Source organism: Hipposideros armiger, unplaced genomic scaffold (genome assembly GCF_001890085.2).
Source record: "Hipposideros armiger isolate ML-2016 unplaced genomic scaffold, ASM189008v1 scaffold_286, whole genome shotgun sequence".
NCBI classification, from domain to species: domain Eukaryota; kingdom Metazoa; phylum Chordata; class Mammalia; order Chiroptera; family Hipposideridae; genus Hipposideros; species Hipposideros armiger.
The window spans coordinates 1,130,557-1,155,733 of record NW_017731636.1 but is presented as its reverse complement, the minus strand read 5'-3'; the positions used below and the strand labels follow the sequence as shown (position 1 = coordinate 1,155,733).

General features: G+C 41.5%; 1 protein-coding gene and 1 pseudogene across 1 annotated transcript in view; one reads left to right on the top strand and one right to left on the bottom strand.

Moving 5' to 3' along the window:
* The window catches only part of PODXL2 (podocalyxin like 2), a 50,356-nt gene that overhangs the window by 18,830 nt on the left and 6,349 nt on the right, over positions 1 to 25,177 (bottom strand). The window contains 2 exon segments of the mRNA XM_019658658.1: positions 9,273 to 9,347; positions 10,195 to 10,958. Coding sequence (XP_019514203.1) covers positions 9,273 to 9,347; positions 10,195 to 10,958 — 839 coding nt within the window.
* Positions 3,462 to 4,802, top strand: LOC109391244 (histone H3.3-like; annotated as a pseudogene).

Sequence of the window (25,177 nt, the reverse complement as noted above, 5' to 3'; positions counted from 1 at the left end):
ACAACTAGACTGAAGAACAAAAGGACAGCAACTTGTCTGTTCCCCTTCCCCAATTCCCCAACGCTGTTCCCTCCCCCAATTCCCCAATTAAAAAACAAAACAAAACAAAAACCCAGGCTTGCACTTCACCTGGGTGTGAAGCCCAAATTTGTAGTCCTTTGTGGTATATAAATCCAAGCCAAGAAATTAAGATTGAAGCTGATCTAGGACTACTGGAACTCCTGATGGTTCCCTGAAACCACTCTGTAGGAATTCTTTTACAACCTGGGGTTGAAAATGAGATCACAATAAATGATGAGCCATTGACGGGAATAAGGCACAAATGCAACAGACAGAACTGACATGACAAGATGTGGTATCACTAAATATGAAAGCGATCATAAAATAAGTACGTTTGGAATAATTAAAGAAGTAAAGAAAAAGAAACCATTAGGAAAGAAGAGAACAAAATGAAAAAAGGGAGAGATTTGGAACCAAACAGAAACTCTACAAATATAAAACAGTTATATATTAAAGACTCAACTGGATGAGTCAAATATAAAATTAGACACAACTGAAGAGAGTTACTAATTTGGAAGTTAGAGCTAGGAAATCACCCAGAAAGCATCAGAGAGATTTTAAAGACATAGAAAATGTAAAAGCGTTATTAAAAGGCATTGTAGATGGAAAAATAAGGCCCAATAAACGTATAATAAGAATGGAGAAAAATGGGAATTTGGCAGTATCTAACAAACTATACATGCAATCCCAGTTCTTAGAATTTACTCTGAATATACATCCCAACAACACAAAAATACATGTACACAATATTATTCATTGCAGCACTGTAAGTACTTATATTGGAAGCCACCTAAATGCCCATATGAAGGAAATGTGATGAATAAACCGTGGTACACATACATAATAGAGTATTATTCAGTTGTAAAAAAAATGATTAAGAATGATCTCCATAAACTGACAGAAAGTGATTTCCAGAATATATTATTAAGGGAAAAAAGCAAAATGAAACAGTATTTTTATGGACTCAATTGTTGAAGCCCTAACCCCCAGTATCTCAGATGTAGCTATACTTGGAGATAGGGCCTTTAAGAGGTGATTAAGTTAAAATGAGGTCATTAGGGTGGGCTCTAATCCAATGACTGGTGTTCTTACAAGAGGAGGAGATTAGGACATAGACACAAACAGAGGGAGGACCATGTGAGGACAGAGGGAGAAGGCAGTCATCTACAAGCTAAGAAGAGAGGGCTCAGGAGAAACCAAACCTGCCAACACCTTGATCTTGGACCTTTAGCCTCTAGGACTGTGAGGAAATAAATTTCTACTGTTCAAGCCACCCAGTCTGTGGTACTTTGTTATGACAGCCCAAGCAAATGAATACAAACATAAATAGTATGCTACCTTTTTTGCAAGAAAGAAAGAAGTAATTATACATCTGCTTATTTCTGTAAAAAGAAACCCAGGAAAGATAACCAGAAACTAATGAGATTTGTTACTAATGAGAAGGAATGGATGGCGAGGGAGATAAAGAGATGATGGGGAGAGTGGTGTTTCTTTAAATATACATTTGTGTATCATTTAGATGTTTAGAATCACAGTAATGTTTTACATACTCAAAATACAATTAAATAAAAAAAGATGAGGAAAAAACTAAATTGAACATAAACAGAAAAAATAAACCTAACTATTTTTCAAATTTATAACTACACCAAAAGGGGAACTATTATAACTAAGCTATGATATTTTAGGTAAAATTGGAGAAGCCAGTGAAGTCTGCAAGGCTTTGTGTAGACCTTGAGGATCAAATTCCTCAAACTGAAGCTCTAACTTGCAAAACCTTCCCTGTGAGACTGTGAACGCTTTTTTCTCTTTTTCTGAAGATATGTTCTCTGTATAGCCTCATCATTTTTTATGCACATTACTCCTATTACTCTTTGATAATGTTAAGGTCATTAAACACAAAGAAAGCCTGAGTAACTTTTCTTCCAGATCAAGTAGACTAAAGAGACATGACCAAATGCAATGCGTGATCCTGGATTAGATCCTGAACCAGAGGAAAAGAAGCTAAAAAGGACATTATTGGACCACTGGTATAATCTAAAAAAGATCTAGAGATTCCATTTTCTATCAGTGTTAATGTCCTGATTTTGATAATTGTACTATAGTTATCTAAAAAATAAATTATTATTCTAAGGAAATATACACGAATGTACTTAGGTTAGGGGTAGGAGCAAAAGGGAATGACGCTTCACCTTACTCTCAAATGGTCTGAAACAATGCTAATGATTGGTGAATCTGGCTGAAGGGTATATGGGTTTTATTGTACTATTCTTTATGTTTGAATTTATATAAAAATAAAAAGATTCAAAAAAAGAACATGAGAAACTTAAAGGCATTTTTACATAAATAAAAGGCTGAGATATCTTTGAAGAAAGCGCTACTAAAGATATATTTCAGGAAGAAGGAAGTTAAACCCAGAAAAAAGGAGTGGGGATGTGAGAAGACAAGTGAGCAAAGAAATGAATAAATATATTGATAAAGTGAAACAAGCATTGATTGTTAATAATAATGACATGCTCAACATCATTAATCATCAGAGAAGTGCAAATCAAACCCATAATAAGATTTTACCTCACACCCATTAGGATGGCCACTATCAAAAAACCAGAAAATAACAAGTATTGGTGAGGATGTGGAGAAACTGGTACCCTTGTCCACTGTTATAAGGACGTAAAATGGTGCAGCCACTGTAGAAAATAGTATGCCAGCAACTCAGAAAATTTAAAATAGAATTACCACATGATCCAGCAATTCCACTTCTGGGTATAAACCCAAAAGAACTGAAAGCAGGGTCTTGAAGAGATATTTGTACACCATGTTCATAGCAGCATTACTCATATAGCCAAAAAGCAGAAACAACCAAAATACCCACTGATGGATGAATAAACAAAAACGTGGTGTACCCATGCAATGGAATATTAAAAAGGAAGAAAATTCTGACACATGCTGCAACATGGATGGACCTTGAGAACATTATGCTAAGTGAACTAAGCCAGTCACAAAAAAACAAATACTGTATGATGCCACTTACATGAAGTCCCTAGAGGAGTCAAAGTCAGAAACAGAAAGTTTCTGGTTGGTTGCCAGGGGCTGGGGGGTGGGTTGGGGGCGAGGAAAGAGGGAGTTGTTTAATAAATACAGAGTTGCAGTTTTGCAAGATGAAAAAGTTCCAAAGATCTGTTTCACAGCAATGTTAATATACTTAACACAACTGTATACTTAAAAATGATTAAGATGGTAAATTTTAAGTTAGTCATTTTTTAACACAATAAAAAAATCCACTATAAAAATAATGACTAATTAGGTAGATAACAAGTATTAGCTGAGAATAATAAATAAGACAAAAACAGGGAAAGCAGAATGAAAGCATTTTAATACCTACGTGTCATTTGAAAAGTGAAGATATGGTATCTTTAGACTTTATTGTTCAAGTATGCATTCCAAATATTTAAGGGTCCCCCTTACCTTTACTGTGGTCTCTAAGTACCATTTTTCAATAAAAAAATGAGAGCTTGGAGAAATGTTGATTCTGTGTCTGGGGGAGGGAACATACAAGATGAGCCCGGAACATCTTATTACACTAGAAAGCGAGGAAACGACCAAATACTAATAGGTTGGTGGAAAGGACTCAAAAGCCAACACAAAGCGGCTTTCACCGACCGAAGACAGGGCATTTGAGCATCAATAGGGATAATAACTGCAATGGATTAAAATACATCAATATGTTAAAATTCACCTGTTTATAATGACGCTGGGAAGAAAACACCTCATTGGTCACTTTCGGGTTAAACACACACATGTAGGAGGTGTGATTAAAACATACAGTGAAAGTTTAAATTTAAAAAATGCATTACAGTGAAAGACACATTGCCATTAATCCCCCGCAAAATACTACCCTACCCCTCTCGTCAAACACACTTATCCCACCGTTTTTGCCACTTTCTAAAGCAGTTGTGGAAGACCTCTTTCGTGAGTGTCATTAGTTGCGCTGTTGCGGCCACCTCGATGTCCTCAATCATTTTGACTTTGGAAAGAGCCAGAAGTTGCATGGTGCTAGATTTGGTGAATAAGGTGGATGAGGACACACCATACTGTTTTTATTTGACAGAATTTGCCATACCAGAAGTGATGTGTGACATGAAACCTTTCCGTTGTGATCAAAACATAAGGTAAATGAGGTGTTTGCAGTTGCCACTGCCACACAGCCATCACTCTCTAATGCCAGCGCCGCCTCTAGCTCACCGAGCTCCAGCTGAAGGAGAAGGGGCGTAAGTAAGGAGATCTCTATACCATGACTGTACAAAGCAGACTGCCCACAAATCCACTGGTGGTAAAGCACCCAGGAAGCAACTGGCTACATAAGCTGCTTGTAAGAGTGCGCCCTCTACTGGAGGGGTGAAGAAACCGCACCGTTACAGGCTGGTACCTAGCACTCCGGGAAATTAGACGTTATCAGAAGTCCACTGAACTTCTGATTTGTAAATTTCCCTTCCAGAATCTGGTGTGAGAAATTGCTCAAGGCTTAAAAACAGATCTGTGCTTCCTGAGTGCAGCTATTGGTACTTTGCAGGAGGCAAGTGAGGCCTATCTGGTTGGCCTTTTTGAAGACACCAACCTCTGTGCTATCCATGCTAAACATGTAACAACTATGCCAAAAGACATCCAGCTAACATGCTGCATATGTGGAGAACGTGCTAAACAATCCAATTAAAAAATGGGCAGAGGACCTGAATAGACATTTCTCCAAAAAGGACATACGAATGGCCAATAGACATATGAAAAAATGCTCAACATCACTAATCATCGGAGAAATGCAAATAAAAACCACAATGATATATCACCCCATACCAGTTAGAATGGCTATCATCAACAAGACAAATAATAACCAGTGTTGGAGAGGCTGTAGAGAAAAGGGAACCCTCATACACTGTTGGTGGGAATGCAGATCGGTGCAGCCGCTGTGGAAAGCAGTGTGGAAGTTCCTCAAAAAATTAAGAATAGAATTACCATATGACTCAGTAATCCCTCTCCTGGGTATATGAGTATACCCGAAAAATCTGAAAACATTTATCCATAAAGATATATGTGCTCTGATGTTCACTGCAGCTTTATTTATGGTGGCCAAGACATGGAAACAACCAAAGTGTCCTTTAATAAATGACTGGATAAAGAAGTTGTGGTAGGGGCTGGCCGAGTGGCTCAGTTGGTTAAGAGCATGAGTTTTGAGCAACAGGACTGCCAGATCGATTCCCACATGGGTCAGTGAGCTGTGCCCGAGCTGAGCTGCCACTGAGTTGCCAACAGGTGGCAGGATGGCTCAGCTCATGAGAGCACGAGCTCCTAACAAGGTTGCAGGTTCGACTCCTGCAATGTGATGGTGGGCTATGCCCCACCCCCACAACTAAGACTGAACACAGCACCCTGAGCTGAGCTGCCCTGAGCTGCCAAAGGGAAGCCAGACTGCTCAGTGGTTAGAGCGAGTGCTCTTAGCAACAAGGTTGCCAGTTCGACTCCTGCCTGGGATGGTGGGCTATGCCCACCCACAACTAAGACTGAACACAGCACCTTGAGCTGAGTGGCCCCAAGCTGCCAACGGGCAGCCGGATGGCAACTGGACTTGAAGCTGAGATAGTGCACCCTTCACAACTAAGATTGAAGGACAAAAACTTGGCTGTTCCCCTTCCCCAATTCCCCAACACTGTTTCCCTTCCCAAATTCCCCAATAAAACCTTTAAAAAAAAAAGTCATGGTATATATACACAATGGAATACTATTCTGCCATAAGAAAAGATGAAACAGTGCCATTTGTGACAACATGGATGGATCTTGATATTATAATGCTAAGTGAAATAAGTCAGACAGAAAAAGAGAACCATATGATTTCACTGATATGTGGCATATAAAACTGAAAACAATAAAACAAGAAAAACAAATGAAGAAACAAAACTCAGAGACAGACAATAGTTTAGTGGTTACCAGAGGGCAAGTGTGGGGGATAGGGGTGGTAGATGAGGGTAAAGGGGATCAAATGTATGGTGATGGAAGGAGAACTGACTCTGGGTGGTGAACACACAATGTGATATATAGATGATGTATTAAAGAATTGTACACCTTAAATCCATGTAACTTTGCCAGCAATTGTTGCCCCTAAAAACTTTAATAAAAAAAAATTAAAAAAAGAAGAATCCACTATGATGGAAAACATTTCATTCTTTAAAAAATATAAATTTCTCTTCTTCCTGTTATTGGTAGTTCTGAATGCTAGTTATTTTTTTTCCATGGGGTCAAAAGGTACCTAAGTATATGATTTCAAGTAGAAAAATAGGGGAAAGAAATCAGGTATTGGCAGTTTTTCCATTTTCATTAGTGTGTGAATTTTTAATATAAATGCAGGGACAAGGCATTAATGCAAGTCAAAAGTTTCAGTGAACCAGTTTCAGGAGTTCAACTTTGTAACAATTATAAATAAACCTGTTAAATTTTTCTGGACAATACCAGCATTTGGGTATTTTTAAAACAAATTTCTTATTGATGGCAACTAAATGGTGCTTGTAGCATTTTTATCATACAGTAGATTCCATCCATTCACTACTTTTCTGAGTTGTCCTACATGCAAGTAAATGTTTTTAAAGTTGTCTGTCTTCTGTGCTGTTTCTGTAGGTTTGCTATTAAAATACATTAAACTGTAAAAAAAATTATATATATATACATATATATTATATATATATATGTATATATATATATACATATATATATATATATATATATAAATAATATATATATGGTGAATGCTGCTGCCAAGTGCAATTCAATGGAAAGGCAGGAATATTCAATATGGGAAGCAGTGCATGGAACGTTAGTAACAGTGTGTGACAAGTTTCAACTTGTTCGGTGCAGTCAGTTGGGTGTGAGCTACAGTTGAGAGAAGGTGTATTTTAAAGTGTGCAGTAAATCGTCCTCCATCATGACAGTGCTCTGTGTCACACACTGCTTCTAGTATATGGCAATCTCTGTCAAATAAAAACATTACGATGTGTCCTCATCTACCTTATTCACCAGATCTGGCACTATGTGACTTCTTTGTGACTTTGTGACTTTGACTTTGGCTCCTCCCCAAAGTCAAAATGATTCAGGACATCGAGGCAGCCACAACAGCACAACTAAAGACACTCACGAAAGAGGATTTCCAGAACTGCTTCAGAAAGTGGCAAGAACGATGTGATAAGTGTGTTTGAAGCGAGAAGGAATATTTTGAGGGGGATTAATGACAATGTGTCTTTTACTATGATAAATTTTATTTATTTAAACATTCACCGTATTGTTTGATCACACATCGTACTTTAACTTTCCCTCAAACCCACTGAACAAGAGTAAAGAATTTTTTAAAATCTAAAACCACAAAGATGAAACAAAAACAAAACAGAAGAAGAGACAAAAGCAACAAAATCTGGAACTAGAAGCAGATGGATGGGGTAGAATTTCCTGATTTAGCAAGCCCCAAAGAGCCGAATCCTAAACTAAACAGGGAAAGCTAAGAAGCAATCAAATCACACTTATACTGTCGAACTCCCAAATGTTCTGAAATAAGCAGCACTGGTTACTTTGGCAAGAAGGGATGCAACTGTACTAAAATAGGAAAATTGTTTGAAAATCTATTCAGGCAGCACCTGGATCCCTAGTTCCTCTCCCCAAAACTGCACAGTCAACAAATGTCCCTTCCTCTTAGCAGACTGGAAGTTCACTCTTGAAAGAGACTAAAACAGAGGGTCTCTGACCTAGTGGATACCAGGCACAACTGTGGGAAGGGGATCATACTACAAACAAGGGGAGTAAATGTATATACTGGGGGTGCCAAAAAATTTATACAAATGGACACTTTGGTCAATGTTGCTCAAGCAGTAGTTTGCCGTAATCAGAAGTGTCTAGATGCTAATGGTGACCACTTTGAGCACTCTTGGAATTGCAGAAGTCAAACATGACTTGTATCCATCTTTTGTTATCGGTATATATTGAGTATTACAATTTTAATAGTTTTTTCTTTCTTAAAATGTGTATCATTTTTTTGGCACCCTCTGTATTTATGCACACGTTTCCAATAGTGAAATGCCCAGCCCTCTTTCCATCCTGGCTCCCAGAACACTGGCAACCAGCCCTTCATACTCCCAGTTGAACAGAAGTTCCCTTTTCAAAGAATCTAATCATCTAGGAGGAAGGACCTAAAGATGTTGAGGTTAGAAATATTCAAATGAAATGACCTGGCTGGATCACCCTCCTGAGAAGCCACAGTTAAGAAATTCTGGCCGGCCGAGTGGCACATTGGTTAAGAACTGGCTTGGGACGCCAGAGGGCCCCGGTTCAGATCCCACATATGAGGGCCAGTGACGCTGCCCTCTATAGCTAAGATGCTGAACAACAGCTCAACCTGGAGCTGGGCTGCCGTGAGTTGCTGGCGACGGCGTAGGCTGCAGTCCCTGTGGCAGTGGGTTGCCATGGGCTACCGTGTGTAGCCAGCAGCCAGCGTGAGCGGCCAGCAGCCGCACTGAGCGGCCGTCCAGAAGCCAGTGACTGATCTGCCTCACCCAGGAAGAGCACAATTATGGTGCCAACTTGGGCCAGTGAAGCAACATCCTCCACAACTAGACTGAAGAACAAAAACAACAGCAACTTGTTTGTTCCCCTTCCCCCAATTCCCCAGTGCTGTTCCCATCCAATTCCCCAATAAAAATCTTTAAAAAAAAAAAAAAAAGAAATTCTACCACCACTCTCAAAGCTTCCAACCAGCTTTCTGATGGCGTCTTTCAATAATGGTGAGCAATCGCCACCAAACATTTGAGAAAAGTATGTATGTGGACAAACTGAGACTGAAACAAAAATGTGGAAAAGGCAACCTCTTCAGGGAGAAAACATTTTTTTTAAATAATGTTAATATCCAGAGACATAAGACATTGCACACATGAGCAAAACTATTCCTTTAAATTAAAAACAGAGAGGAACAAGAACAAAAGAGCCATCAGAAATTTAAAAACATGAAAGCACTGTCTTCTCCAATGTTTGTGGGTACTGGTTCATCCCCTGGGTTAGGGAGGCCCCTTCTGACTTAAAGCTTAGCCTTCCACCCCATCCACTGCCCATTCCCCAGTGCCCGCACTCTCCCCTGACTCTGCCCGCCAGCCTCCAACCTCCACCTGCAGTCCTCAGCCTAGCCCAGCACTCACACAGTCTATATTCTCTGTCATGTTCAGAATGATGTAGTTTTTCCCAGCCAGATTGCTCCAGTCTTTGCAGATCACCTGTATAATGAAACAAAAGAAGGGTGACAGTTATAAAGGCATAAGGAGCGGCATCCAGAGAGAGCATGAGTGGCAACTCTTTGAGAAGCCAGAAGGTGAAGGCCAAGTATAGGTCTGTGATAGTTAGGTAGGAGCTGACAGCCTCTGCAAGGCAACATGCCCAGGGTCCAACCCAAGATTCACAAACCCAGACGTCTTTAGGGGCCAAGCAAGAGGAGGCCAGGAATGGCACAAAGGAAGGGGGAACTGTGCCAAAGGGGCCAGATTGCAGAAGGCTTGCCCCAGCTAGAGAAAAACTTGTTTTTAATGTTCTATAGGCCAAACAAAAACATGCCTGTGGGGCAGATTCACAGGCTAACAACTTGGGATGCCTTTCCTTTCCTTCCGGTGTTGGGGGGCGTGAGCACTGACTTGGGCATGTGCATGCACCCGTGTGTGTGTGTGTGTGTGTGTGTGTGTGTGTGTGTGTGTGTGTGTACTGGGCAGGAATAATGAGGGGAGGAGCAGAGGGTGACTGCACATATGGTGCTGGGCATGGAAACAGTGCTGGAGAGAGCACAGGTCAGGCACCAACTCTCTCCACTGTCATAAGCAGTGTGGAAGCCAAGAGTAGCAGCAGTTACACCTAAACAAATGAAAACTAGGCCAGAGTACCAGGCTTTTCCAAAACTTCTCCTTCGTATGTAAGTGCACTGAGGATACCCACTGCTGGGCCATGAGGTCTGCATCCCCAACAGTTCTGCTGAGGCTCTATGTGGTGGCAAGGGCCTTCATCCTTGGCCCGGCAGACTTCCCACTTCCCTGTAGCCCCAGGATGGCTGATGGCCTGCATGCACCTCCACGTTACCTGAGTAGAATCCCAGGGGATTCTGGATTGAGCTTCAGCAGCCTGCCCTTCCTGGGGCTGCTGGCTGAGGTCTTCTTGTCCCAAGGCGGCAGCAGGTGTCAGCTCCATGTCTTGGGAGGCCCGGGGGAGAGCAGCTGAGGCTCCAGGGTAAAGGGAGTCTTCACCTGGGGTCTCAGCCCCACTGGGGGCTTCTGCTTGAGGGAATGAGGCCAAGGACAGCACCTCCCCTTGCCTGCCAACCAACCCAGCTGTTCCCACAGTAGCCTCCTCACTTGCCTCCCGAGGGGCCTCAAATTCTACCTCATGCCCTGCAGCTGGCAGCATTGTGCCCCCTGCCTCCTGGCTGGCAAAGTCCTGACCTCCCAGGGTCACTGTACTTGGGGTAACTGAGGGCGGTGACAGGCTTGGCTCCATGTTGCTCCCCACCTCCACACCCGAGGAGGCCTGATCCCCAGAATCTTCGTGCCTATGTTTTGGGGTCCCTGGTGTCTGGCTGCTGCTGGTGGGAGAAAAGTCGTGGACCTGAGTCTGGGCTTCTTCCTGGGTTCCGTTTACAGGCAGCAGCTCTTCCTCCTCTTCCTCTTCTTCTTTCTCTACCTGTTCCTTCTCCTCCTCTTCCTCTTCCTCCTCTCCAAGAGCCACAGGCCAGGGTGGCTCCACCAGGTTCATCCTGGGCAAGGAAGAGGGGAGGCTCGGCATCTCTTGACCCTGGCTGGTGTCTTCTACAGGACCTGCCTTTTCAGTTAAGTCTGGAAAACCATAATCTAAGGACAGAGATGGAAAATTCATTCACTAGTTTCATCATTCATTGATTTGTTCAGTATTTGCTGCACATTATATTATGCAGATGACATAAAAGAGCCATGTCTCCCACCCTCAGGGAGATGGTGGGGAGGTCGCACTGTTGGCTGTGTTGGAAAGGAGTGGGAAACAAGGCTGGGTAAGGGGCAGAGGCGGACTGGCGGGAAACAAAGGCCAGGCTGGTCCTCGTTTCCTTCATGAGAATAAAAATGACACGAATCTGCCATGAAAATTCCATGAATATTCCATGAATACATGAATGTATAAAGTATAAAGAAAGTTTGTATGACTGCACCCCTCAGATAGTCCTTGTTAACAGTTTGATGGGTTAGCTTCTCTACTGTTTTTATAATGTATTTGTGTTTTCTCATCTGGAGATTTCACCAAGAAGACCCCATAACAACCCATTAGAAAGGGTTCCCCTTATGAGGTCTGAGGACCCTTTAATCACAGGAACAGATGAGACCCATAGATTATGACCACTGTTCCTAAACTGTGCTCTTATTCTATAACTCAGGCCCTGACTGGGAAATGAAATAGGAGAGCTAGAGAGAGAGGTCAGGGACTCAGGTTTTCAGAGCCCTCAAAAACTTACAGGGTCACTGTTGGCAATGGGAGAGAGGAGATTTTTCTCCCTGTTATTCTGGGAATTACATTTTGAAGCAGAGAAATTAGGAGACCTTCTGGAGACCAGGACATTTTCTGGCTTTTCAATGAATCCTAGGCCTTTTCAGGATAATGACATACAAAAATTATAGACCAGTTTTGTCAGAAATTCATGTGAAATATCAGAAGCTATATCTAGGTAGCAACTTTTATTGGCTGCCATTTTGTTTCAAAATCATAAATATCAAAGACAGCTTTAAAATACTTCTTAGAAATGAGAGAGGTGGGAATAGTTTAAGGTGGTGAACTGAACCTACTCATTCTCCTCCTCCTCCTCCTCCTCCTCCAAAATTTCTGTCAAATGACAGAATTTTTTTTTTCATGGTCAAAATGAAAGTTTTAAAAGTTTAGATAAGTTTCTGGGAACATGGAAAGCAGATGAGATCACAGCCAAAATAGACATATGAAAAGATAGCAGTGGAGGAGGGAGGCTCTCTTACCAACAGAGTTAAAAACCAGAGAACAACTGTGGAGTTAGCAAAGATATGGAACATGGAAAATTCAAGGAACAGAATATAATTTAAAAATTCCAACTGGTATCCTCAAAAAGACCCAAAGATATTATATCCCTAAAATAAGAACAAGATAATAAGAAAATCAGGTAACGTGTAACAAAGAAAAAGTTATTGGAAATTTACATTCAATTGTTGAAATGTACAAATTCAATAGAAGAGCTAGAAAAAAATGTCAAGGGAAAGTCTCCAGAGCAAAAGCAAAACACAATATTTTAAAAAAATCATCTTTTTTCCCAAAAAGACAGAACCAATAAAATAGAGAGAATAAATAGCCAAAGAAAGAAGAAAATTTCCTGGGCCTGGCAGCATGAATCTTCATATTGAAATGGTATATAAACAAGGTGAATGATAGAAAACTCATATCTAGCCTAATTCTTATGACATTTCAGAGTTCTAAGGGGCAAGAGAAGATCCTAAAAGTTCTCAGAGAAAGAAAAGATTATCTATAAAGGAACAAGAAATATTGTCAAATTATCATCAAACTTCTAATTATTAATAATAACACTAAACTGCAGGAAGGGAATTGAAAAATGCATTCCAAATTCTCAGGGAAGTTTATTTTGAACCTGGAATTTCATACCCAACTAAACCATCATTCAAGTGTGATAACAAAATAAAGACATTTTTATATATGCAACAACTTAAAGGTGTTACTTTCCACAGGTTCTGAGAGAATTGTTTAAAGAAGTTGTCCAAGAAATCACCCACAAAAAAGACATGGGAAATCAAGAAATGAGAGGACTGTCATAGAAATAAATTTCAGGATGGAAGCTGTATAGCAGGCCTAGAAAGCAATTATCCAAATTAGAACAAGAATTTAGAGAGCTCTGAGAATTATTACAAAAAGAAAAATGGATTCCCTATAAGAAAAAGTATGATTTTTAGAAGCTGAATGATCTTAGTGATCACTGAAAGCTCACTATAATATTTAAGTAAATAATTCAAATATTCTACCCACCCAACTTTTGCTATTTATATGGCTCTGTTTGAGTAGTGCAGACTTAGTAACTTAAGACCTTCCATTCCTCTACCCCTCTGCACACACCCTGTAGGGAAGCTTACCTATTCCCAATGCAAAACAGCCAGTCATGACACTCAGGGGAGAGGCCTTCCACTGGAATAGTGACCAAAGAACTGCTGAGGAAACCCACACCAGACTCTAACACTAAGCAATCTAGTATCATTTTTATAGATATGAAAGAACAATCAAGGTTTACAGGACATTTGAGGAAATCTGGGTACATTAAAAAGCATGAGGGTGAAAAAGCAAAGCAACTGACCTCTGAGAGAAGAGTTAATCTAGTAAACAAAAGAGAACTTAGAAAAAAATTTGTATTAACATCTTCAGAGATATTCAAGAGGAAAGTATACCCATAAAACAAGTATATAGAAGAATAAAAATATTTTACTTCCATATAAACAAGAACTTTATAATAGGCAGATGTGTTTAAAATTGAAATGCAGGGGATCCACGATGGTGAAGTAGAGAAACACTGTGCTGGCCTCCTCCAGTGACAACAGTATAATCACAACGAGAGCTCTCCCCACTCTCAGCGTGCAAACACAGGCGGCCACCATATCTGAGTCTCCATCAACCTGTCTAACACTGCTGCTTCACCCTGATTCCCGAGACCCTATCCCACCCAACTCTTTGTCCCTTCCACACTGCTTGCAGCGGCTTTTCCATATAAACAGCCTGCCTTGGCTCATGCTGTGGACTTTTCTAAAATTTCTAAAAGGTTCACAAAACCCAAACAAGCAGCATCTGGCTTCGGTGTGTTCTGTAACTGTGGCTGAGCAGCCCTAAGCCCAGCACCAGCAACAGCCGGGCTCTGTTTGCAGCTTGGCCTCTTGAGGCACTTCCAAGCCCCGTGTGAGTGGCAGCCACCTACAGATTTGATTTTTGGCTCAGGCCAGGTGGCCCTGGGCAGCTCATAGGCTATGGCTGAACTTGGCCTGCAGTGGGGCCTGTCACAGGAAGCCCCAAGGCTGGCAAGCCTGGTGGCCAGCTTTAGACCCAGCTGGAGCACCACCCCACCCAGCAGCCTCCAGGGAAGACAGACACAAAGGGCATACTGTGCAGGCACCAGAGCCCTGCTAAAACAAATCCTGCTCTGTAGGGTCAGCCCCTGCACAACAGCTCTTCCACAGCAGTCATGGCCCATTCTCACAATCAATCAGCCTGAGGATTGATCCCTCCCATTGATATACAAACAGCAACCAAGGCTCAGCTACAACAGGAGGGCACATGCAATCCACACAGGGACACACCTGGAATACCCGGCTCAGGTGACCAAGGAGACTGCACCACTGAGCTCCATAGCACACCTATTACATAAGGCCACTCTACTAAGACGGGAGACACAGCAGCCCTACATAATACATAAAAACATACACAGGGAGGCAGCCAAAATGGGGAGACAAAGAAACATGTCCCAAATAAAAGAACAGAACAGAGCTCCAGAAAAAGAACTAAACAAAATGGAGATAAGCAATCTACAAGACACAGAGTTAAAAACACTGGTTATAAGAATGCTCAGTGAACTCAGGGAGAACTTCAACAAAGAGACAGGAAACATAAAAATGGAGATAGAAAATATAAAAAACAACCAGTCATAAATAAAAGAATACAATAACCGAAATGAAGAATAGAGGGAATCAACAGTAAGATTAGATGAAGGAGAAGATCGAATCCGTGATTTAGAAGATAAAGTAGTAGAAAACACCCAAACAGAACAGCAAAAAAAAAAGAATCCAAATAAATGAAGACTGTTTAAAGGGCCTCTGGGAAAACATTAAGTGTAACAACGTTTGCATCATAGGTGTATCAGAAGGAGAAAAGAGAGAGCAAGGAATTGAAAATCTATTTGAAGAAATAATGATGGAAAACCTCTCTAACCTGGAAATAAATATATAAACCCAGGAAGTACAGAGAGTCCCCAACAAGATGAACCCAAACAGGCCCACACTAAGACACATCATAATTGAAATTCCAAAAGTTAAAGACAAAGAAAGAATCTTAAATGCAGCAAGAGAAAAGCAGTTAGTTACCTATAAGGGATTTCCCATAAGTTTGTCAGCTGATTTCTCTACTGAAACTTTGCAGGCCAGAGAAACTCGCAGGAAATATTCAAAGTGTTGAAAACCAAGGATCTATAACCAAGATTACTCTACCCAGCAAAGCTATCATTTAGAATAAAAAGACAGATAAAGAGCTTCCCAGACAAGAAAAATCTAAAGGAGTTCACCAACACCAAACCAGAATTACAAGGAACCTTAAGGGACTTCTATAAGACAAAGAAAAAAAAAAAAGATAAAAAATATGAACAATAAAATGACAATAACTACACATCTATCAACAATTACTTTAAATGTAAATGAATTAGGTGCTCCAATCAAAAGATAGCATGGCTGAATGGATAAGAAAGCAAGACCATTACATATGCTGCCTACAAGAGACTCACTTCAGATCAAGACACACACAGACTAAAAATAAAGGGATGGGAAAAAGATATTTCATGAAAATGGAAATGGAAAAAAAAAAAAGCTGGAGTAGCAATACTTATACCAGACAAAATAGACTTTAAAGCAATGGCTATAACAAGAGACAAAGAAGGACCCAGTAACCCCACTTCTGGGTTATTTATCCGAAGAAACCCAAAACACTACTTCAAGGGGACATGTTGCATCCATATGTTCATTGTAGCATTGTTTACAGTGGCCAAGATGTTGAGGCAGCCTGGGTGTCCACCAATGGATGAATGGATAAAGAGTACGTGGTAACATATATACACGAAATATTGCTCAACCAGGGAAGGGAATGGGTTCTTGCCATCTGTGGTGGCATGGATGGACCTGGAAGTTGTGGTGCTGAGTGCAGTATGACAGCAAAAGGCAGATGCAATGTGATTTCACTTATATGTGGAATGTACGCAACAAAATAAACAAAACAGAAAGAAACTCATAGATACAGAGAACAGTTTGATGGCTGCAGATGGGAGGGGGACTGGGGAGATGGGTGAAAAATGGGAAGGGATTAAGAAGTATAAATTGATTGTTACAAAGTAGTCATGGGGATATAGGGTATAGCATAAGGAATATAGTCAATAATATTGTAATAAGTATGTATGGTGCCAGATTGGTACTAGATTTATCGGGGTGATAGATGGGAGGGTTCGGGGCTAGGTGAAAAAGGTGAATACATTAAGAAATACAAATTGGTAGTTATAAAATAGTAATGGGGATATAATATAAAGCATAGGGAATATAGTCAACAATATGGTAATAACTAGGTACAGTGTTAGGTGGATACCTGACTAGTCAGGGGAATCACTTCTTAAATTATATAAATGTGTAACCACTATGCTGTACAACTGAAATTAATATAACATTAAATGTCAACAGTAATTGAAAAATTTAAGAAAGGGGGGAAAAGGTGAAGGGGAATAAGAGGTTCAAATTTCCAGGTATAAAACAAATAAATCATGGGGATGTAAGTATAGGAAATATAGTCAATAATATTGTGATAGCATGGTACAGTGTCAGATGGTTGTTAAAGTTATCGTGGTAATCACTTCTTTAGGGTACAAATGTTGAATAACTATTGTGTACACTTTAAACTAATGTAATATGAGGTATGATCAACAAATATAGTGAATTTTTAAATTTTTAAAAATGTATTACAGTAGAAGACACACTGGCATTAACCACCCACAAAATATACCCCCTTGCTTCATACACACTTATCCCATCATTCTTGACACTGTCTGAAGCAGTTCTGGAAGTCTTCTTTCGTGAGTGTCTTTAGTTGCACTGTAACGGCTGCCTTGATGTCCTGAATTGATTCAAAATATTCATGGTCATTTTGACTTTTGGGAAGAGTCAGAAGTCGCACCATGCCAGATCCAGTGAATAAGGCAGAGGAGGATGATAATGTTTTTGACAGAAATTGCCGTACCAGAAGCAATGTGTGACATGGAGCATTGTCATGATGAAGGATGAAACCGTTTGCCCATTTCATGTTAATGCATTGTTCATGAGCCACGATTTACAGCACACTTTAAAACACACCTTCTCTCAACCATAGCTCACACCCGACTTACTGCACAGAACAAGCTGAAATTTGTCACATAGTTACTAAGGTTCAATGTGCTGCTTCCCGTATTGAAGATCCCCTGTCTTTCTGTTGGATGGCACTTGGCAGCAGTATTCACCACATTTTGTGATCATAACATGTCACACATTGCTTTTGGTACAGCAAATTCTGTCAAATAAAAACATTACAGTGTGTCCTCATCCATCTTATTCACCAGATCTGGCACCATGCAACTTCTGGCTCTTCCCCAAAGTCAAACTGACCATGAAAGGTAAATGTTTTGAATCGATTCAGGACATCGAGGCAACAATGACAGTGTAACTAAAGACACTCATGAAAAAGGACTTCCAGAACTGCTTCAGAAAGTGGCAAGAATGATGTGATAAGTGTGTTCAAAGTGAGGGGGAGTATTTTGGGGGTGATTAATGGCCATGTGTCTTTTACTGCAAAAAAAAAAATTTTAAACATTCATTGTATTGTTTGAGCATACCTCATATTGTGTTAGCTATATTTTAATAGAAATATTTTTTAAATTACAACTAAATTATAGAACAGTCAAGCTGGAGAACATTTGAAGTCTAGCTGAATGGAAGTTTTATAACTAAGGCTATAAAGAAGAAGCCATGTCGAGACTGACAGGAGGGGCGGAGACACAAACTGGGCTGGTGTCATACCCACTTGTGGCTGTTGAGAATTGGGAAGGGTATCTTGGCTATGAAGTTCCCCCCACCTGCTCCACACTGGGATCCCCAGTCCAGAGTACCAGTCCCAGGAAGAGAAGCCCCCCCCCTACATAATCTTGCTGTGAAAACCAGTAGGGATTCCGACCATCCGGGTGGGAAGGAGGCTGCAGGAAACCCAGACATCCTCTTAAAGCACCCACGCACAGACACTCACAGGCACTTGCTCTTGAGCTCCAGCAGAAAGACAATGACTTGGGAGGTGTCAGAGACATACAGAAAGAGACTGAGTTGTGTGTTTTCAAGGGGAGAATTGGAGGGACAGTCGCCATTTTCCCTGTGTAGAATCCTCCTCCCATGCAGCCACTAGCAGGGAGGCACATTTCTCCTGTGTTGAACCCTCCCCTACACAGCCAAATCTGAATCTGAATTGGCCTACTGAGCTCCACTCACTCCACTCTGGTAACTCCCTGGGACCCCACCCTATCCAACTCTCACAATGCCAGAGGCAATTTCTGAGCAAGCAGCCAGCCCTGCCCATATTACATTCTTTACTGGACAACTCTCAGGGGTCTGCAGACCCCAGGTGGGCAGTGGCTGGCCTCAGTGTGCTCTGAGATGTGCTGAGTAGCTCTAGGCTCAGCACTGGCACCAAACCAGAATCTAACCTAGTGAATACCACTCGTCCCATCCTGGTGACTCTGAGACCCCCAACTCACCCAACTCGCGTATTGCATGAGGCTCTATCAGAGGCTGATAGCTTGAGCTGGCAGACAGCAGCAGGCCTCGGGGTATCCTAGGCTTTTTGTGGAGCTACCCCAGGCCTGGTACTGGTTCACAGCATGGCCTCTCCCATAAGCCTCTAGGTCCAGCACAGACAGTGACCAACCATGGATCATTTTGTAGGTCCTACCAGGTAGTCCCTGGTCAGTCACAGTCAGTGGCTGACCTGAGTCTGTGCCGGAGCCCCTCCCAAGAGGCCCCAGAACCAACATATCTGGATGTTGGCTTCAAACCACAGCAAAACACCACCCAATTAGCCCCACAGCAGCATACCCAAAGGAAGGTCTCAACAGGCACCAGAACCCATTGGGGCAAATCCCACTCCATGGGGTAAGCCTTCTGCACAACAGCTCATAAGCTGTGGATGTGACCAAACCCCACAGGCAGTCAGCCTGAGGATCAATCCCACCCACTGGTGTGCCAGTAGCAATCAAGGCTCAACTATAACAGGAGGGCACATATAACCCACACAAGGGACATTCCTGGAGCACCCAGTACAGGTGATCAGGGAGACTGCACCACTGGTCTCCACAAGGCACCTACTACATAAGGCCACCCGGCCAAGACTGAGAGATGTAGCAGATCTATCTATTACATAGGAACAAACACAGAAAAGCAGCCAAAATGAGGAAACAAAGAAATACATCCCAAATGAAAGAACAGGAGAAAATTCCAGAAAAAGAACTAAATAAAATGGAGGCAAGCAACCTACCAGATACAGAGTTCAAAACAATGGTTATAACAAGGATGCTCAATGAACTTAGTGAGAACTTCAACAAAGAGATAGTAAGCATTAAAAAGGTCAGAGAAACCATAAAAAAAGAGTCAGTCAGAAATGAAGAATACAATAACTGACATGAAGCATGCACTAGAAGGAATCACAAGCAGATTAGATGAAACAGAAATTGAATCAGTGATTTGGAAGACAAAGTAGCAGAAAACATCCAACTGGAACAACAAAAAGAAAAAAAGAATCAAAGAAAATGAGAATAGTTCAAGAGACCCGCTGGGGCAACATCAGGCATAACAACATTCACATCATAGGGGTTCTAGAAGAAGAGAGAAAGCAAGGGATTGAAAACCCATTTGAAGAAACAGTGACTGAAAACTTTCCTAAAATCGAAATGCAATGCATAAAAACATAATTGAAATGGGCTGGATGACCACTTAGCAGGAATACTACAGAATGTCAGATGAGTGCTTGGGAAATAAAACAAATAATACAATCATGGGATTTCATTACTAGAAGATTAATCTGACAGCAATGTGCAAGAATTAGATGAAGGAGGGGATGAATGAAAGCAGAGAAAAGAGTTAGGGGGCTTGTAGCAATGGTTCAGGAGAAATAAATGAAGGTGATGATACTGGAAATGATGCGAGAAGAATGGATTCAGGAGATGGCCCTGAGGTAGAATTGACAAAATGTGACTTGGTTGGCTAACAGGAAGAAGTTAGCACTCTAGCTGATTGGGGAAATAGCAATGCCACAACAGAAGTGGTAAAGTTTAGAGGAAAAGTGAGTTGGAAACCCTCAGTAAGCACTTGAATGAGCCAATAGATTAAAGAAACCCTCAAATGTGGTAGGATGGCAATGCACTCATCAGCAGAAATTCCACTGGGGTTGCGGGGGTTGTCCCAAAAGGACAAGCTGACCAAAACAATCCCTCTACTCAATTTAATGATGACTTTCCAAAAGTTGGGTCTCTCTACCTCCAGAAAGAGCCTGGCTCCCAGAATTCCCTACACTGTTTACATCCTCCTCTAAGATGGCTGATAATAGTCATGCTGTTGGTGACATGATCTGGGAGCCAGAAGATTTAGCCACCAACTAAGCAATTCTCTGGGCTTCAGTGTTTCACATGACGAATAAGGATGCTGGTATATGTGATTTTTCAGGTTCCTTCTAGCACCGATGTTCTAAGTTTTGGAGATAGTTTTGATAAATGTGTCTTACACAGACTGGCATTAAGAACAACTCCTCTACTATCCTAAATAAGAATAAAATAGGACTCACTAGATTACAGATTCTTATTGACAAGCAAGGTGGTTTTCTTCATTTCTATATTCCTAGCACCCAACACAGTGCCTGGTCCAGAGTAGACATGACAGCAATGCGTGTTTGTAGAGCTCTTGATTCCCGTCTTCTGCTACACCCAGGACCTGTCCCTTTAGGGAGAGAACAGTGCCTCCAAGCATAGTGCAGACTTCTGCACAAGCTCCTCTCCTGTCTCCCAAATGTGATCATTCCCAAATAGTCAGCCTTGACTCATCATTTCTACAGTCTTTCTCACAGAGTTCACTGATTCCAGACTTTATCTATTGTCTCTATGCTAAAAGCTCCCAAATTGACATCCCCCACCATCTCCCTTCATCCTTTCCAGCCTCTCATCTCCAGTGACTTGACAAATCACTAAACGATGCTTGCTGGCACTTGGAATCAACAAGATTTTTCCTACTTCTTTACCACCTCTCAGCATCCAACATGATTCCTTTTCCTTTCACTGTTGATCTCAGTTCCACCGCTTATTAACTACGTGGCCTTGGACACATTACTTCACCTTGTATGTTACTTATGTGTCTCGTTTTCCTCATATGTAAAATAATAATAGTACCTAGCACATAGGGCTGTGGTCAGGATTCAATGAGATAAAACCTGGGCACAGCCCACAGTACTGAGCAAACACTCGATTAATTTTAGTTATTCCTCCTCTTCCTCCTCCTCCTCCTCCTCCTCCTCCTCCTTTTCCTCCTCTCATTATTATCATCAAAAGAATTTTTATACTGTAAAATAATAATAGGAAAAATAGCACTATTCTGGAAATCTGCTCCAAAGATGAGGAAGAGGATAAGCACTTGAGTGGTAAGTCAAACAGAATCCAGGAAAGAGGACAGGGCAGGAAAGGACTGACCATATATTGACAAGTCTAGATATGATCTGAATATCAGAAATGTCTCATACCAGAAACAAGAATTATAGGGAGACCCATTAGGGGCAAAGACTATAAACTAGAGGTATAAAGTGAAGTCTTCCAGAAGCAGCTGTGGGACAGACCTGGCTGGGATGAAAATGGTGTTCTCAGGAGAGTGGGTAATGGGACAGGATCCAAATATGAAATTAGACTAATGAGTAAAGAAACCAAGCTTTACCCAACAGTAGAATCATGATATGATTGACTGAGAAAGATACAATAGCACTTCTATGACATTTCTGCCAAAAATGAAGAACCTAAGTCTAGTCATGGGGAAACATTAGACAAACCAAAACTGACAGATAGTCTATAAAATAACTGGCCTATCCCCTTCAAAAAATGTCAAAGTAATGAAAGACAAAGAAAGGCTGGATAATTTTCCGGAATAAAAGAGACATGACAACTAAATGCTGTATGTGATTCTAGCCTGGACAGTGGACTAGAATTTTTTTCATTTGCTATAAAGGACACTACTGGGAAAACTGGCTAAGTTTGAATAAAGTTTGTAATTATATAATAGTATTAATAGTATTATATCAATGTCAATTTCCTGATTTTTGATCATTGTACTGTGCTATAGTAAGAGAATTTCTTTGCTCTTAAGAAATACACACTGAAGTATTTATGGGTACAGGAGCATCATGTCTGCAACTTACTGTCAAATGGTTTAGAAAAAAATCGATGTCTATATGTCTACATACATATACACAGAATAAAGAAATGTAGCAAAATGTTAACAATGAGTCAAGGGTATGTAAGAATTACTCTTGCAAGTTTTCTGTATATTTGAAATGTTTTTTAAAATAGGTGAGAGGGAGGGAGGGAGGAATGAAAAGAGAGAGAGAGAGAGAGAGAGAGAGAGAGAGAGAGAGAGAATATATATCACTTTACCTACTGGCTAGTGAATGTGCTGGAACCACCAAAAGAGAAGAGAAAGAATGTGGGGACAGGGCAGGCCATCCTGGACTAAGAGGTCGGAATGCTCCAGGAGTGAAGGAACACAGTTGCCATGAGACAGAGAACAACACTGGTGGATAGGGAAGACCGCTTTTCCCACTCACGTGTCCAAGCCAAGGCAGGGAGACCAGGATTCCAGGGACTTGCAACACTGAGAGGGGAGAGGGAGCCTTAGCAGTCATTTTGCGGGGAGGAAAGGAGTAAATTGGCAATGGAGGAAGAAAAAAAAAATGAGATGGGTCAGGAAAAGAAGAGAGCTGGAGATAGGGAGAGAAAAGAAAGGGAGAGGAGAAGATGGCATCAACAGAGGCGAGGAGGACGGAGGAAGGACTGGGTCTCCTCTCCAAGTACGGTAGGCCACTTCCCAGCCCTCCAGTCTCCTCATCCAGTGATGGGCTATAAATCCAGGGACTCATCCATGACTGCCACGGAAAGCTGCAACTCCACCTGAGGACAGCCCATCCTGTTGAGTGCCCCAGGTTCTGCCTTCCTGTTACATCTACTGCAGGCATCTGGAGGTGGGACAGTAGGGTCCCACAAACCCCAAAAGCCTACCTGGGACGAAGAATATACCTGCAGAGCACTCTCCACATACCCCACACTTAGATACAGGTGTGAACAAGCAGAGATGCCCAAGAGACACATTGAAGACAGTGAGAAAGCCTATCAAAAGCCTAGTCCCAGGAAGGTAGCAACAACCTGAGCACTGAAGAGATGTGAAGGGTCCCCCAATAGCTCAGGCTCTCCAAGGGAAGACCCCAGCTTGGCCTCAAAGTGTGGAAGGTCAAGGAGTGGCCAAGCTGCAATGGGACTCAGAAGAAGTTAGTTCAGTCCCCTCACTGTCCAAGAGATACCAAAGGACAGCCAAAGCCTTGCCCCTCACTCAGGCTGACGAACTTCCTCCCCTGACACACCTGGTAACAGCGTTGTGATGCTGCAGCCCCCTGGTGGCCGTCGTTGGAAACTACATCTTCCCTAGAGCCCTGGGGAAAATCTGGTCCCCCATCCCAGACCCAGGGTATCTTAGACTAATAGATAGAGGCCCTGCGAGATCCAAGGACCCATCACCCGCCTCTTACAGATGATGAAACAAAAGCTCAGAGAGTGAAGAATACTTGCGCTAAGCTGTGAAGCTAAACTTTTCATGCTGTAAAGTTGTAAAACTCAGTCTCCTGTGTGGTCAAAGCCAGTCTTTCAAGACACCTGGTTGGGCCAGAACTCAGACAGACTTGCTTGGCTTCAGATGAAGAGGAGCAAACTGACAGCAATTACATTACTTTTCTCAGTTCATCTGCACCTCTGGCTACATCCAATGTCTTTAAAGATGGGCTTGAATCACGAGGCTGGTTGACAAGTAAGCCAAGGCCAAGCTTCAGAGTTCTGCAGGCGGGGACTATTATAGAATTCTGGATGACCCACCTCTAGGCTCCACACATCCACCCCTCTGGGAAATTAGGCTAAGATAAAATGACATAATAAATGCAAAATACCTGGCCCACTGAAGGTAGTCTTTTTTTCCCCAAGGCAATCTCTGAAAGTCACACTACAGGTCTTGCACTCCTCTGAGCTTTCCGCATAATCCAGCTCCCAGTAGGCGTATCTGTGGCCAGCTGTTATTATAATGGGCCTCTGAGGAGCCTAGGGTCCAAACACTAGAAGGGACTTAGGAAACTATCTCATGGCCTCAGCCCTCTGGCAGGTGGGCTGGCAATCCTCTTCAAGAACACATCTTGTCCTTTTTAGAGAGGCATTGCTGTGTGGATGGCTTTTTTTTTCCCTCCCCAATTTCCATAAATCCAACTGTGATGGTTCATTTACAACTTAAGCCTATTTCTGTTTTATCTAAGTGAGGAACACCTGGGAAGCATCTCCCTCAGGAAAAAAACAACAACCCTACATATTCTCTTAGTTGCCCAAATTTAGTGTTCTTTTCCTCAAGCTAAACAACCAATAGTAATTATTCCTTATCTGCAACTCTTCTGTTGCCAATATATTTCTTCTTTTGTGAAAACTTCTGGATTCACCAGTTTTAAGAGTGGTTATAAAATCAACAGAGTAGGGACATAATAAATATTTGCTGAAGGAATTGTTGAAACTAAACAAGATTCACTAACTAGAGGCTAACTAATGCAAAATATAAAGTAAGGTTTCTTGACTCAGGTAACATCATTTGAATTTATCACAGCACTTAAGCTGCATTCTTCCCACATGATGTGATACAGACGGCTCAAAGGCTGCTAGAGATCACTCTAACGAAGCTCCAGGTCTCGGAACTTGGATTCTCCAGGTGTTTTCTTTTAATCTCACTATGGTGCTGACTTTTGTTCCCTAAATAGATCATGTTGCATTTGCATCCTCCTATTTCATCATAGTTTTGTAGGTCTTATTCCTCAATTTATCAAGGTCACATTGGACTTAATTTCTTCCTTCCAGGGTAGCCGTATCTCATGGATAACCTTCAGCATCAGCTAAAATATTAATGAACTGATTCCTCTGTTTAAGACAATAATAAAACAG